The sequence below is a fragment of the Bombus affinis genome, chromosome 10 (assembly GCF_024516045.1).
Source record: "Bombus affinis isolate iyBomAffi1 chromosome 10, iyBomAffi1.2, whole genome shotgun sequence".
In the NCBI taxonomy this organism is placed as follows: Eukaryota; Metazoa; Arthropoda; class Insecta; order Hymenoptera; family Apidae; genus Bombus; species Bombus affinis.
The window spans coordinates 2008083-2025606 of NC_066353.1; the positions used below are offsets into that span (position 1 = coordinate 2008083).

Sequence of the window (17524 nt, forward strand, 5' to 3'; positions counted from 1 at the left end):
CTGACGTGCTCGTTAATCCGAAACTTATCTTCCTAACTGATAACTCTGCGAAATTTAATTAGAGATGACGATATTATAACCGACTATTTACTATACCTTATTCGAAGATTCTATTAAAATTCTATTAAAACAGCCTTTAATAAGGATAGCTAACAGATTATAAGGATCATTAACGACAAGGATCGTTAAGTAAACAACGATTGACGATCTTGTAACTACTTTTTCAAGTATTATTATTCCTGGAGAATAATTATATTCAACAAGACGACGTTTTAAGACACTACTCCTGTTGTTCCTATGTATATGCTTTATCTAACATTTAATATAAAAAATTGCAAATCACTGTTTAACATAAGTTTATGAAAGATTCGCCATACCGTCTTTTTCAAAGAATCTATTCTCCAATCGCATCTACGGATCGAAAGCTACCAAAACTACGTATCTTAAATCTAAAATCACAGGCGATAAACGCGTGCCAGGTCTCAAGTTAGAACAGTTACCCGAATGCGGTCGCCTGTCATGATTGCCGCCAAGTATAGCGTTGACGCTGAACTTGAGCTGCGGCTTCTCCTTCTCCTGGATGGTCCTGCATGCGGGTCCTAAGCACTGCTCGTCGCCGCAGGAACAGGCGGTCGTTCTCTCACCTATCCTGTCGACGACACGCTCGACCGCCACGTCTCTCTCCCCTTGAATCGTCATCTCATCGGACGTGTGCATGACGTTTCTACATCCAAGGTCGTACCGCCTGTCCGGCTGTAATGCCGTCACGCGTTCACCTCCTAGAATTCCATCGTCCTTTTCCCTCTCGCCTTGAAGTCCTCCATCCATCTCGATACTTGTCGGATCCTCGTCGACGTTCGAGTTGCACGAGTCCACCGCGGAACTCGATCGGTTCTCGATCCTCTCGTTACAGAGCCTCTCCATCGCGCATAAACGATCCACGATTACGTGTCCGTCGATCCTCTCGTTGTCCACGTCCACGTACGTGATCTGACTCCTCTCCATACCATCCTTCTCCCGTAGAATGTGCATGCGATCGTTCTGTCGATCGATCCTCCCGGAAGATCCTCGTTGGTGGTCCCTGCAGTCGATCATCGAACTTCCACGATCCGAGCCACGTGCACCGGTGGAGGATCGTTGATCCAGCTGATCCTGATTCGCGCTCGACGGCGAAATCTTCTCCCTGGAGATCCTTAGGTTCGCCTCGCATTCTCGTTCCCGCTGTCTCGCTACCAGACTCGCCGCCCAGTTCAAGGTCAAGCTGGTTAAATCGGCACCGGGCGACGCCTTGCTCTGGAGCAAGTTCTCCATCAAAAACGGCGAGGTCATTGCACTTTGTTGCAGATTCTTCAGCATCGCCGCTGACGAAGGAAACATACCACGGCTGTCCCTCCCCTCTTCCCCCAAACTTCGTTTCCACCGATTGGTCTTCTGTTTCGATCACAGAATCGTATTGTTCTCCTTGCAATAATGGTATTGTCTTTGACAATCGATAATAATATTTGAGCTGTTATGGATCACAAATACATTTCCTTTCGTTCACTCAATCTAATACTTGTATCAAATGTATTATACATTAAAGTCGTAGTTTCTACAACTACTATCTACTCAAGAGCTTTATACACAATTTAACACTCGTTGCTTTCTATCTAAGCATAAATCAACGAAGTCCTCGAGTTCTCCAGCTCCAGCCAGCGTAAACAGCATCGATAGCTCCCACGATATTCGAAATCGACATTACACGCGTATCTTCGTCATCTTTGTAAAACCAGCAGTGACTAAACGAACATCACTATATCGTCCCTCGATCCATTCGTGCGTATGTCCGAGTCCTCGTCTCGGATCGATGCGTTAATCGAAGCACGCGACCGCGGAGCATGGCATGGTCTCACTCAAAAATCACAGAAACGTTCGATAGAACCGTAGACGCGTGTCATATCACTTCGCAAGTAATCAACCGCCACGGAACTGTCACGAAGGTGGTTACGTCGTGGAAGAACGTGCGATTTCGGCAGCGGAATGTCAACTGACGTGCATGCGAGCGCAGAGAGAGGGATAGAGAGAGAGACAGAGAGAGAGAGAAAGAAGGGGTGCCCAGAGTGTGGCAGCGCAACGTGAGAGCGTGCAACCCTCGAATGAAAGCCGACAAAGGCATATAGCTAGCTGTGTTGCCCCTTCCCCGTGAAGCGGGATTCACGAAACAGCCCCATTTAACGTATAGCCAGTGGCTTGTGGGTATATAGGTAGAAGAGGGTATAGAAGGGAGGCGGGAGTGTGTTACTCTGTACCCTTGCCCCTTCTCGATACCGTTCCACCTCTTGGAGAAAACCGGCGTGCAAACCGCCCCTCCTCTTCCCTCTTAGGTGAGATAATACAGACTATAAGCCGAGCAATTCGGGGTTTGGCTCGCTCGGTAATGCCGTAATAAAATCATACTCCCATCAAACGGCGCTGCGCGCACCCCCTTTAAAGGTAACGGAAGGGAGACGGAGAAGGCGGGAAAAGGACGGAGCTCCGGAGAAGAAGGAATGAAGTGGGAAGGCCACGGTGCACGGTACAGAGGCAGGGGTAGCTTGCCAAGTGGCAAGGGAGGAAAAAAGCTAGGAGACTCGCATTCCTTTGGTCCTAACGATTGGATTTTATTTGACGAAGCAGACCAACGGTCCGTCCAATCGGCTGCTTCGAGGGTAGTCCATAGCCACGCCTACTCACCCCTCTGACTACCGCGCGTGTTTTCTCTCTCTCTCCCTCTCTCTTTCTTTCACCCCGTTCTTACTCCCTCTTGCTTGCTCTCACCCTCTGTATCCTTCTTCTTCTCGCCCCTTCCAGATACACATACATACGCGCTACACAACTGCGCGCACAGTTTTGCTATGTCCTTTTCGCTCTTATATTCGTTCGGTTTAGCCACCGGAGCCAGTAGGGGTTGCCGAGCGGTTCTCTCTACACCCTTATCAACATTATTATCTCTCACTACTATCGACGCCGCGGATGTACGTGTGCCGTTTTATCGGCGTGGTTAGGTACCGTGGCCCGTCTATTGCTGGTAACACACTGACGCTGTACACACGCGGCAGCGTGCGCGCGCGTGAACGTACGTGTTGTACGAGATCGTTTCGCCCAATGTGATTTTCTTGTAGGTATAATTGCTTCGCCGGCCACTTTTCTCCTGCTTTAAACCGCCGCTATAACGATTATAACGATTACGCTGCCTGGGTGTATGATTATAACCGTTATAATAATAATAATAATAATAATAATAATAATACTATTAATAATAATCAACCAGCTTGGCGATCGTCCACGATCGATCTGCCGGCCGAACCAACTCGGCTGTTTATCTCCATTAACACTTTTCTTTCACCTTTCTTTACAGACCTTAAATAGAAATCGCAAAACATTAAACGGAAATTTAATTCTTCGTAGGAATTGAATTTTTTTGTTCAATAACTTTGATACGAAATCACGTAAGTATTGGTATTCGATTGTCCGAAATCTGATTTTCGTTCGTATACGCATCCAGGCACGCGACACACGCACAGAAGTCGTCGCTTTCGTCCGGCGGAAATGTCGGCAGGGTTAATCAAATTAATGAGCACAACGATCCCCGGAATCGGACGTTGTCCGTGTACGTTGACCGCTTCCGCGTCAAAGAAACAGAGACAGCGTACGCGAACTACATTAAATCTTGATCGATCGTGTCGGAGACGGGCACGCGAACTACCTCGTGCGATATCCCGTTGGCGCACGTACTCCTTCTCCAACGAGTCATCGAAACACACGAAAATAACAATAGTCGGGTAGAAAAGAAGTAAACGAGCTACGCTGGCGTAGAGAGAGAAGGTAACAAGGGTGGGTGGTTTAGAAAGGTTGGTAGTCGGGAACATATTTGGGAGCTTAAGTAGAATCGTCGTCGCGTAGAAAAGCCCTAAAAACAGGAGGGGTGGTTCCATCGGCGATGGTTCTCCGGCTTTTTCTTACACGATTTTCCAGCCTCTATAGTGACGTCCACCAGCGGCGTTGCCCGCGCCACGTGGTGGTGGAGGGTAGTACAGCCAACGAGAGCGTACCGCGAGCCACCCTTTCCTCTCGATTCGACCCCTCGCACCCCTTTGCGGAGGGTGGGATGCCACGGCCACGCCTACCCTTCGGAATCACCTCTACCTCGTCGACGTCACGACTTATCACCCTCTCAGCGTGGATGGTGGTGGGTCGCCTCGTGTGCAAAAGGGGATCACGGGGGTGGTAGACGAGGGAAAGAGAGGGGCTGCGGCAGTGACGAGACGCGACGAAGGGTATACGACGTTGGCGATGCTCGAGGAAGAGGGACCAAAGGCGGTAAAGAAGGAAAAAAAATAATGAAATGAACATCGCGCGCGCGGCTTTCTCAAGGGAGGGGAATCGTGGAATTATTATAAGAGTTCCGGGGTTGAAGTTGCCACGGCTTATATAAATTGGAGGTGAATTCGGCGAGTGGTATGCAACCTCTCTGCAAAGTGTCTCCGGGGAAAGAGGGATATTCCCGGGAAAAAGATTCGTTTTGTACCAGCGGCAGATAATTATTCATTCATCCAACCACCTCGGAATGGGATATCAAAGTTTCAAAATGGGCGAATAATACGGTTTTTGGGCGCGAACTGTTCACCCTTTTCTCTCTTTCCTTGCCTTTTTTTCACCACGTCCCACTTTTTACGATTCTTTGGAGATAATAACTTCCTCCGTTTGTACATTTTGATCGTTCAGCTCTTACGTTTATGAAGGTAGGCGAATTCCAATCATTTTTAACGAATTTAAAAAAAAAGGAAGTATGTCTTTACTAGCTTCTTAAGTAGTTCACACGTATAATAGTACGAATCGATGAACCTTACGGTTAAGGTAGTCGTAGACACAAAAGTAAGAAATAATTCTTTCTTTTCTCTCATAATACCAATTAGTTCGTTAATAGCGCGACTTAATGAATCCTGCAATTAATGTACCAAGGATAGGAAGGAGGCGGGTGTCAACGAGACGGAAACTACGAATTCCCTACACTTGCCGGTACCGCGATATTACCCCAATTTGCATCTTTGAACTTTCCTGCTGCCGTGCCCGAAACTTCTTTGCGCTCCTCTCGCCCACGCTAATGCTAATCAGGCAACCGCCTCGTACAAATTGATATTTAAGCGGTAAGTTCTACAACCGATGAGTTGTCCGACCAAGATCAAAATTCTTCCCGTTAACATGTAAAGTGGCGGCGATAAGCCGACGATTTGCCCGCGATGCGGAAACTTGTGCGTTTTCCTATTCACGAAGGACGAAAGCTTCACAATCCGGTTGAACGGAAAAAAAAGGGATGATGGCGTAAAGAAACGGAAACTTCGAGAACAGGATACGAAATAAAGTAGCCTTCGATTCGACACGTTTCTCGCGTAACATAACAATTTTGCAGAATATCAGAAAAGGGACAAAGCGAGGAGCGAACGTCTCGCGTCACAAGGATAATCGTAGGGTGGCCCAAGTAATAATATTATTCTGATAGGGGGCAGTTATGAGCATATGACGCCATGGACTTATGTCTCTTATCCCATAACAACTTTGCCTATGTGTACGTGTATATTTTCCATCGCTGTCGATACTATTCCAAGCGAACAGTCATATGCGTATGTGACGCAGTTATTGTTGAGCGCGTCCGATACGAAGAATCGCGCGTGAAATCGGCTTTATTGAATACGTTCACCCCCTCCTCGATAACGTGGCATTAAGTACACGTATCGACTTCTATAGGTCGTTCTAATGACTTGTTATTACTGTACCATTTCATATACGACTGAGGATCTTTAAAAAGAAGAATCAATCTTTTAAGATTCAATAGCGGTATCAGTAATTTGTTTCTTGAATTATATTTTTATCGACTTATATGTGCCATAAGTCAGTTATTGTGCAACATTAAACGTAAGAATCATAAGAATAGGAAATATACGGAATAACTGAAGTTCATACTACTAGTATAACTGAAAAAGCAATCATAATTGATCATTTACGTAATGATTACGTAATATCTCTGCCGACAGATCATCTTGAATATTTATTAGCATAAAAAATATATTTAAATAGCACTCTCTCATATCCTTGAATTTTGATCATTTGTTCGATATGCAAGTCGTAATTCAAATAGATTTGAATGCGATACAAGAAAGATATACATATCTTATACGGATAAACATACTGACCATCTTAAAAAATTCAAGGAAAAATATATCACTAGAAGAAATGTATTTTTTCATCATACTTCTCTTTTTCAAATTACATGTTCAACATTCCCAATATCGTTAAAAAACGTCATATATGTATCGTATTTAGATCTTTGAATTTTGGAGGGACACTTTGTAGGTGTCTTTTTTTTTAATCTATTTGAATTGTCAGGCATTGAATCGTATCGAAGCCGATATTTTTTGATAATAAACGACGAAGCATGGAACTGTGAAAGCGTCCGTAGCCTCGCGCGAGAAAGACGTATCGAGTAAGTTGTTATATAGGTGGGCGGGTATATAAATTGTCACCTAGCAGTCGCACGTAGGGGCTGCTGCTACGGGTTCGAGATTGCTTTGTTTGGGATAAAGAACGGTAGGAGAGGAAGTCGGTATAGAAGGATAATAAAGAAGAAAGCGGCGGAGGGAAAGTAGGGTGGCCGGGGAAAATCCGATATCTCGGTGAAATGAGAACTTCGCTGCTATATCGATGTACATCGTACGTACCCCCGTGTACACATCCTACAGAGAATCGAGACTTTCTCTTACTTTGTGTTTTTTCTTTCTCTTTCTTCCAAGAGAAGAAAAAAAACGTGTTTCCAACGATCGATCATGAACCAAATTGGAAGAATTATTCAAATGTAATGGAACTTATTTCGTTCCTTTCTGAATTATTCATACAATAGATACATTTATGAAGACGATTTATCGCGATAAAACAAACAATTGTTAGAAAAGGAAGGCTTCGGAATTTACATTTAAAAGATATTGCTAAAGAATTTATCGGAGCCATAAAACAGCTGTTAAACCGTTACTCTATCACAAAGCAGGCATAAATCCTAATTATAACCATCAACTCGTAATATTCTAAAATTCACCGCCGACACGTAGTTTCATTTCAAACTTCCGTACTGTTATTCCATAAAATTAAACAAAAAAAAAGAGAGATCAACGGTAAACGGTTGTACGATTTATTTGCGAAAATTTGTTTCCAACAAACATAACGACCATACATATACGCGTAGCCCGCGTAAGCTTGAGGGACTAATTTGTCAAAATTTTAATTAAATTCAAAAGCCTGGCCGCGTTACTTCACCGAAGCAACAGCTCGAAAATTAATTCGTCCTGCTTCCCCGCGTCGCAACACGTATTCTACGATACACTTAAACAGGATCTAAAAAAGAATAAACATAAAAAAGACAAAGTGGAAAGAAAAAGAACAGAAACACAAAAAAGATAGAAACAGGAATAGAATTTCGCTCGTCGATTCTCGTACGTACTGTCGTGTACACGGCGGTCACGTATGTCGTTCGAAGGAAAATGTGATGGAAAGAAAAGGAAAAAAAGACGACATTTCGCTGTTTTACCCGACCATACTGAAAGGATCGACAGAGAAAGGGTGAGAAAACAATTTCCAGCCCGCTCGTGCTCGGCCTTCGAAACGGCGCTCGCCGCCATGCTCATAGACACGTTCGCGCCGTTTTTGCCTGACGTCCGGCAGCTCGAAAGCTGCTTTTAAAAAAGCTCCGCGCGTTCACGGTCATGATTCACGCTACGAATCGGTACCACGAAAGCTTCCACCACCAACCTCTTGCGTGTATTCATCTAACCGACATTGTCCAACCCGTGGAACGTGTATCTCGCGCAGAACGGTCTCATATGAAACCTTCCTTTACGGATTAACTCTCATGTTTCTTTTGTCTGTTAAATTGTTTTACAATATATCGTGTATACGCGTGTACTTTAAGAAATATTTGCGATGATAAAAGAGATGGAATTCTTGAAGTTTTCATTGAGAATGTTTCTTACGATGAAAAGTATCTTTATGATAGTTCAGATATATTTATAACATAGCAAAGCTAAAATCGAGTCGTTGAAGCGATCAGAGAGAACGAGTAGACCATCCTCTTCGACATGAATGTCAACCATAAAGCCCGAACTTGTCGGTTCCTATGAATAGTCAAGAACTTGCACGATTAATCGAAATACGGATCCTATATCCCACAACGTGTACATCAAGGACACGTTCGAGCAGTACCCGATTTCGTATTAATCTAGTCGAAAATCACGAGGGCACCGGTGCGCGGCGACATCGAAATGAACGATGAAATTACACAAGCTGTCCACTATCCAAGGGCAGGTATCAAGACGCGTTGCAAATTGTTTCGGCTGCCAGCAACCTTCCCAGTTTCCGCTCGTTGTGGGATATGTGCGCCTTGCGTGACACTTCAAACTCGAACTCTCTCTTTCTCTTTGTCACCTTCGAGGGTGAGCAATAGCGAGCATATGGGACAGAAAGGGAGAAAAGTGACAGAGATCAAAGAGGAACAGAGAAAGACAGAAAGAGAGAAAAAGGGGAGGAGAAGGAGGAGACAGAGGACTCGAAGGGTTCGTGTTAATTAATATCACGTCACACGCGTTGCCCGGTTAAAATCTGTCTCCGCCTCCGCTTTGCCGGAATACTTCTCTCTCTCTCTCTCTCTTTCTCTCAACCGCGCGCGTGAGCGCTTTCAACCCTTTCTGTCGTTTCTATCGCGTTCCTTCGCCGTTTCTCGTTCCTCCACGGCCTCGACAGTTTGCATAGGGAACGCGTGTGCGTACACAGGACCGTTTCACACCATATACATACACGTATAGTATATGCACGTATATGGCGAAGCCGAATAAGCGGTAATCGCGGGTTCGCTTCCTCCAGCGGCATTGTTCTTGCCGTTTCGGCATCGTTTGACACACGCGGGAAGGATTATACGCGTACCCCACTTTGCGCGTTTCATTATGCAACTTTCTGCACGTGAAATTAATTACGCTGTCACCGGTCGCGCCTGGTTACTCCACTACTTACGACGTTACAAAGGGGAAACACGCTGTAAACGTTCAGGAGTTTAATCGATGATGTGCCCCTTTTTGCGGCACGCCTTACGCGTTCCTATAATTAATCCCTGATTTATAAACGTTCGCTAGAGCTTTGAAACTTTAGGATTGACGAATATACGAGGAAGATTCTATAATATCGTTTCACGTATCTTCCATGTAAAACTATCTTTAAACAAATATAGTGATTCACGATAGTATTCGAATACTTGGCATAGAAAACTGTTTCGTATAACGTACGTGATATATTCATAAAGGAAGTCTACAAATGCTCGACTGCTCCCATGAGACACTCTATTCTATGTATAACAAATGCTCGACTACATTCGTGAACCACTCTACTCTATTCATAACAAATTGAAGTGACTCAAAAAATAAATACTCTCTTTCAAGGAAATCTTGCACTCTCGTGCAATCTAATTATTACAGAACCCTTAAATTATAGAGTCTCTTTTCCCCTAACAATAGTTATTCCCAAACGTATTTTTATTTCCGGCGGATTTATAAATTCGCGCGGCCCTTTTGTATCGGCTGCCCTCGGTCGCTTGATAAATTAATAAAAACTATAACCGAACGATATCGTATTATGCCACGGCTTAATTAACCCCGATACCTCACTCGTTCGTTCAACATTTTCTGTTTGAAAATCCCGATTGGAGGGCTGAGAGAGAGAAATATCGAATAAGAGAGAGAGAGATGATGAGAAGGGAATTAATTAAACATACCGAGAGAACGAGCAACACCCGGGACCGAGCTCACCGTCCGCACTAATCAGTATCGTGGGAGGATTTAAAATGTGGTTTTTATGCCAATTACACGCGAATCGAATGGAAGCCGACCGCGATGGATACAGGGACAGGGCCAAGTGTTAGAATGATGCGGTCCAGGCCTTTATCGGGCAGGACACGAACGGGGATATTCTGTGGTCCATTCACAGCATCCGCGTTGACGCTTTGATCATTTGTTTCATGGCGGGCGATGAAAGCGTCGGATGAAGGCGATGACAGCTAATGCGCCGTGAGGGCCACTGCTGCCGCTGTTTTCACGGCGGTAAAATCCAAATTCTCTCCCATCGCCTATTTCGCTCCTCTTTCTCTCTTTCTTCCTTTCGTTCGATCCCTGACGCGTGCATACTTTGTCCCGTTCGAGGCCTGTGACCTTTCCCTCCAGCGGGAACATGTCTACTGGTTAGCCTCGGACACCTTTCGTGAAAACAACGTCGCGATCCCGTGAATTGGTCCAACGAATCGTCAAATTGCTATTCTTCGGTGATGTATCGTTGCGAATTGATAGAAGAATTTACGATATTTTACAAGTTTGCCTATTGATGTTTTAAAATTTTGTATATTTGAATATATTTCTGTCGGGAAATACGAGAGACAGTGCGGTATAACGAGAAGAGATAGAACTTTTAATTGGAAGAAACTGAATAAAATTAGATATTAATAAAGAAGACTACACATACAAAAAAGGAAGCACGTTATTGTGCCTTATTTATTAAGCTTTAAAAATTCATGACATGATTCTGTATGCGTTATTTTCTGTGCTATTTTCAGTGAATAGTTTTTAGGGAAGCTCATCGCCCATACAAATATAAACATAGAACAAACTCATAAGAAAAAGTATGATTCAGCTTCTTTCCTCCTTGCTAGATCTATCCGCGAATCGAATAAATTGATCGTGATTATAGAGGAGCTGTTATATCCAGCGGGGAGGAAATCGGTTGCAGAGAGCCCGTGGCAAATCGGACCGAGTTGGCCGGCACCGAGTGGGCTAGGAGAAAATCGTAGGATCAAATATCCGGCGTGCTTTTACGGTACGCTTCCCTAATTTGTATTGCGTATGGCAGCGGTGCCGAGATATTAGGGGCAGTTATCGCAACGTATTGCTCCTAATCGTTCTGCCCTGACGGTAGCTGGCGAGGGCGGCGAGAGCGTGGAGGAGAGAACGAGCGTGAAACAGAGAGACCGAAGAGGGCCAGTGTAAAGAAAGAAGGAGAGAAAGGAGGGCCGTACGCGTCGATGGGGTGAGCCAGGGAAAAGAGGAAAAGAGCGAAAGGGAGCACCAGCGGGGGTGATAAAGGGGGAAGAGAGAGGAAGGAAAAGTGGGAGAAAGAAAGGAGGAGGTAAAAGAGGCAGAGAGCGTGGAGAGAGAAAGAGAGAACGATCGGGGAACACAGCGTGCACTGGTGCTTTTGACAGGCCGATGAATTGAATAATCGCAAGTCGAGTCGAGGGGGTCCGCCAAATCTCAGTGCCCAATACGTCGACAGATTATAGATATAGGTAGCCACGTACGTACGTGCCGCGTGTATCTGTATGACCAGGGTCCGGGATCTTGTGTCGGTGCGTGCGTGTGCCTGAATAGGCGAAGCTGATCACGGATTATCAGGTTTGTGGAAACAAGCCTGCCAAGTCGAGGGTTAACGATATTATCGTGTACCGCGTGCGTACAGACACTTTGACGTTTCTCGTTGATCGGTTTCAACTTGTCGATGGTTGCTATTTTCTCAATGGTAAGCAGCCCGGTTACGTAGCGATACCGCGATAATAAGAACGATAGAGAGGTAAAAAAGAGGCTGAACGACGATACGCCGGCTTTGAAATTCGATTCCGTAAAAGCGAATGACGTTTCAACGACGGATGTTTTATCGGGTGCGCCTTTGTTTCGATCGGTGCTGATAGCGTTAATCGTAAAACGTTGAATTAGAGAAGTCACAACGCGACCGATTACGTATGTGTAATTGCGTATATGTGACTATAATGGTAGAATAATTTATGCATTACACAGTGGGATAAAATTAAATTGGATTTACTTATAGCATTAATTCGTTCAACACGAAAATTCACGAATTACGCGGTTCGACAGTTCGCAAGCTACGGACGACGTCTGGCTAGCACGTGGCCTCTTCACTTTTACTGCTTCTGTTTTGAACGTGTAGCCAGCGGGAGGTAGTGCGATCCCATAATGCGTAGGGTTCGATTTCTTATTGTAGGCATACGCGTAGGGGATCTGACCGAGGAAACGAATACGTTTGCTTTGAAGTTCATAGCATGCAAAACGGAAATACTATTGGAAGATAAGGAGAGAATGGGAAGCATTAACCCTTGAGGCAACATCTTTTACGTTTACTTACTCCTAAATCACGCATTTACATGAAAGCATTTAGCTGAAAACTCAATTATGTTCTTTCGAACAAATATAACTTTCTTTGACAATTTATGTACCCTGAAATTCATCGCCTTCAAGCGACATACACGCGTTAACTCGTGGTAGAGCCATTTGAAGAAAAACGATAAAACGCGCAGACCAAAAGCTGAAATTTCTGACCATCCCCCTGGAAGCTAAATCGAAACTGCATCAAGGTTCGTGTATACACATACATGGTGAAAGGCGATACGTTACAAGCAGTCAGGCCACGGCTTAGGTTTAGGTACTGACTTCTGGCTCGGCCTGGATACGTACGGAGAATGAGAATGGGTGGAAACCAGTCAGAGAGCGAGCCGAGTCGAGTCGAGTCGAGCGTCTGGTGCGTTTGACGTTGATACCACGATAAGATGAAAGAGCCTCGAAGCTTATATCCGACCTATATGACTGTATTGTTGCGCACGTCTAAGCATAACGTAATGCGGTGCCGATACACGGCTGATATATATTTCAGACGTGGTATTTGCTCTTTATCGAGAGGGAGAAATACGAATCCCTCCGAGGGATTGCTGAGAGATGTTCTCCTCGAATAACTTTGGAAACTGATCTGATTGTGTCCCATTTCGGGCTGAATCTAGCAATTAAGATATTCCCTATCGGGAAATCGAGACATCCAACAGCAAACGTCGCTTGTGATTGTAAGAATCTTAAAAGTGGTTATATTCGAAATAAAAATATCTATACTCTCATATCTCATATAATATCTAACTCTCATCCGCTCGAAGTAAAGTGCATACGCGAGGTTCAAAGTGTAAAATAATTCAAATATCAAGAATGAATTGAACAAACAAAAGTTAAAAACTTAACCCTGTGAAAGTTACGCAGTTGTACAAGTGACTTTTCTCCTTTTCTAACTAAACGTGTTCTTCATCGGAAATCACTTTTAACTTTAACAAACCTTAATTTTTCGAACAACTTTCTTAATGAATTACTATCTACTCTGTAAATCTTAAATCCTTCTTTACACGAATTCTAACGTAACCAAGATACGACGATACAAGGAAAGAACATTCACCCGATGAAAACAAAAATCGTCAAGGCGTAATGCGGATGGATGAAGCGATACCAAAAAATAGCAGGGCACGCAAACACATGTATGATACGTGTACCTGAAACACGGGCTGTAGAATTACGCGTATACCTAACATTCGATTCACCTGTTTTCCGGCGTTTCGCCGATTGGCTGCCGTAGCGGCGTCGTTTCGTTCCTTCGTTTTTCATTCGACCAGTCGAAGAGAAAGCGAGATAGAACATGGGCGGTTCGTTTATTTAAACTGCAGGTGCCAGTGGAAAAATGCGGCCTCTACCCTCCGAACCGACCACACGAACACACTCTCCTACACGCGACTTGCACACGATATCACGTACGTGTACGTGTACAGAAACGTAGAAAAGAGAGACATACACATCGATGCAGCCTGCGGCTGACGAGCGACCGAACAACAAACGCCAACCAGGAAAACGTGGAACCGCGGCTGATTGCGGCTTGAAAATCAAGCCAAACCCATTGTCGGGACGTCCTATTAGTTTTCCATTTACCCGTGACTCTGTCTCCCTCTGCCTCTCTTTCCCTCGCTCACTCAACCTTCCGTTTCTTCTGCCTTCTTTTTGGGACCGTCTTAATTCTGTCGCTTGATGCACCATGAAACGAATAGAGAAGACATCTATGGTGAGAAAGAGTTAGTATAATGAATACCTAACGAATTTCTAATAATGGTTATAACTTCAAAATTCTGAATTTCTACCTACCGTATATAATAATAAACAAATCAAACTTTGAAAGAGTTATTAATTTGGGTGATGGTATTAATCGTCATATGAACTATTTGATTAAACTTATCAATTTGCTATTATTTATGCTATATGATGACGATACGACGGCATGTCATTTGTTTCTTGAAAATTAGATATCAACCGCGTATCTGTGTGATAAAATTGACAAATTTATAAAAAATCGAATTGATCAGTTTGGCTCACGTGTTAAAGGAAATCTATGAAAGAAGATGTCCTGGGAAAGGAACACAATGTAGCGATATCCAGAAGAATCATCGGTAGAATGTTACAAGTAACACGCGACGATAATGGGCCGATCAGAGTGGCCCTTGGAGTATCTTCTTAAAGGGCCTACAGACGAGATGTTTCATGGGAAGGTCAAACGTACAGTATTATAGTTGCTATCTGTCTTCGCGTATGTATGTCGCTCGGCAGTCAGAAACACTCGTCCAGAAATGTCACCCGCACGCCGCCTCTATAAAGGATTTCTATGGATCGGTCGCGTGCCACCAAGTATATGGTCCGACGAGTTGTATGCAAGTAGAAATCGTTGTCTGCATTTAATCTGTCGGCGATTACATATTGGTCCGTTGTAAGTAGCTCCCTTTACGACCTACCGCACGATCGTTCCGATATCAAATCGTGATCCCCGAAAAGTGGATAAACAGATGGTGGAAACGTGTCGATAGATGGTACCATTGACCCTGATTGATCGAACGAGGAAATGATCGAGTATGGAGAAATATTGTGTACAAGTTTAAATAAATCGGATGTTACGAGTGTTCTATTTGAAAAGTTCCAGACAAACTGAAATACAACAAGAATCAAGATGTAACAATACTTGACGTTCGTAAGTACGAAGTACGGCAAGTTTGTTCCAACTGAATACTAGAGTTATCCGGTTCTTTGTATCCGGCAATAAAAAGTTTCCGCAACATTAGCTACCTTGTCTCTATTTCGTTCGACTACCTGGTGCATCAAAGCAGGTTATGCAAATTTCAAGAGACTCGAAATACGACCGCTCCAAATTCTTCCCGCTTCCAGTTTTAATTATCAAATTATGCCGAAAGGGAGAGAAACGAAAGGTACGGACTGTTTATTGCGAGTACCCTGAAGAACACCGGGACCTTAATCGTTCAATCGAGCGGATCATGGACAAAGAGATATCATTCTTCGCGACGAATGACGCCCCTTTTATTGTAGATAATTAATGTAACTGGGAACGACGTAATTGCTTGTTAATACGAGCTGCACATCTGCGTTATGATATTGTAATCTAGTGTCTAGTAACGCTATACATGATATTAAACGAACTGAATGACACGTACCTACATATTTTAAGTGTTCACAATGTCGGAAAACTTTTAAACTGATTAATGTTAAAATGTAAAATGAAAATTTTGTTCTAGCGAGGAAGAAAACAAAATTCCTGCATAAATTTCGTTGGTTCGTATAAAGATGACCGACCATCTTGAGAGTTTGTTCAATTCCATCGTCTGTTGCACCTTCAGTATATTGTACACGCATACACGAATAGTATCGTTACAAGCGCATACAGACTGGAAAGGTACGGACACAGTAGCAGCTTTAGACCTTATACAGCAAAGCTATGCCGTGCAACGCGAGTTGGTTGGTTCCATTTGAGTCAGGGTATCGAGGTGTCAATAGCAGCTGCTATGCTACACACAAGACCCCTGACTACGGCACCCCCTTGTTGTATTCACTTCACTTCTTCACCCTTATCTACAGCTTGGACCTGGATACTAGAGGCATATTCATGTCCAGACGGTAAACGAGCTTCAACAATGTCCGCAATTTTTCTGACCGATTTGTACTTCCCTTTTCTTTACACTACCCTATCATTTTCCTCTTTATATTTCTTACCACATAAAAGGATTTAATGTAGCAAACGCGAAATGGAGAAATTAATTTGAGGAATCTAATCATATCACTTCTTAATAATGTTTTCAAGTAGCATAACCATTTGAGATTCAACTTTTCGATAAGAATTCTTTATATTTTAAATATACATAATAATCGTATTTGTATCTTAGTTTGTGATCTATACGAATAAAGAAGCTACCGCAATAAGGAGAAAACTTAACTTTCAAGAATTTGAGTAACATGCAATCAATCAAAACGAAATTAGTTTTCCAAACGTATTACAAATTCATAGTCGACTAATGTTCCTAATAATAAATTTTCGCGCTTTTAAATATGAGATCCATGCTTTTCTTTTTCTTCTAATAAATGCGATATAGATATTGGATCTGCTTGAAATCCTTCGGATTTTATTTATTACAATCTGCAACAGTGATACACTCACGAATAAAGTATCACAAAATTGAAATAGATCCTAAAATCCATTCCAATTTATACATGACACCGGATTAAAGTGAATCGGTCCAATAAGATCCAATTAGACGATATCCCCGGTCGTATACCTACGACAGTTGATTAGCTACTCCGATAAAGAAACAAAAGAGAAGCGGCAGGCGGATGCACACGGTCGATATGCAAGTAAGTCAGCCGATTCGGTCGCGATAAAATGCGCTTCCTCGCGGATGCAGTCTCGCACGCTTGCAAGGTAGGTGGAGCGCCCCCGCTGTTTTTAAGCGTCGGTGACTAATTGGTGATGTCGCGGCCAGGCGTTGAGACACACCCCTCTCTCACTCTCGTCCTCTTTTGGTACTCACCCTCTCGACCGTACACCGACGACCCTCTTCTCGTCGCCTCTTCTCCGAACAGACGCCACCACCTTCCCTTTCTCCTACCTTCCAGCGCTCTTCGCACAACAGTGGTGTATTAATGGCTGCGTTCTGTCGGCACACCTACGACAGAAAATTTGAAGGTTTGTTTGCTTTTCGAGCAGCGCATTCAGTGTTCACGCGCTAGTAGATTTAAATGGAAGATATCTTGGAGTATAGGCAAATATTCGAAAAATACTAATAGGTCTTAATAGGGGATACTAAGTATTATTTTTTGACAATACAGAAATCTTTATCGCGTATGATAAAGGCGTGATTTGATTCAGACAATGTTTTATTATGTGTTTATATATAGGGAATATACCTATAGATATTATTACCTTTAAAGTTTCTACGGTTTAATAGAATGATAATAATAAGAGAACATTTATTTTTTAGCTTTATTAAATAAGTACTTGAATTGAATTGGTGTAGAAGTCTGGAACACCTTTGTAAAATACGCTACTGCCGCCTCTTATCCCCTAACCTCGCTCCTCCGACTGTTCCTCCTCAATAGGGGAGGTACAAAAGGGAGCTTTAGTTGGCTCGTTATTATTACTATACACGCCCACATGAAATAATTATACTCCACATTAGTACGTACGTGCACCACGGAGAACGAACGTTTTCTCAATTATTAAAGTGAAAAAGAGAAGTGAATGTTTCCAATAGAAAGCATCGATTAATATGTCTTTTGAG

The 17524-nt window shown here is 43.3% G+C and overlaps 1 protein-coding gene across 1 annotated transcript in view; it reads right to left on the reverse strand.

Annotated features, from left to right (window-relative positions):
• LOC126921363 (uncharacterized) overlaps positions 1-5475 on the reverse strand; it is a 28581-nt gene extending 23106 nt beyond the window's left edge. The window contains exon 1 of the mRNA XM_050732888.1: positions 501-5475. Within this exon, the coding sequence (XP_050588845.1) occupies positions 501-1377 (877 nt within the window). The 5' untranslated portion in view covers positions 1378-5475. The remainder of the gene's footprint in view (positions 1-500) is intronic.
• Between the last annotated feature and the right edge of the window lie 12049 nt (positions 5476-17524).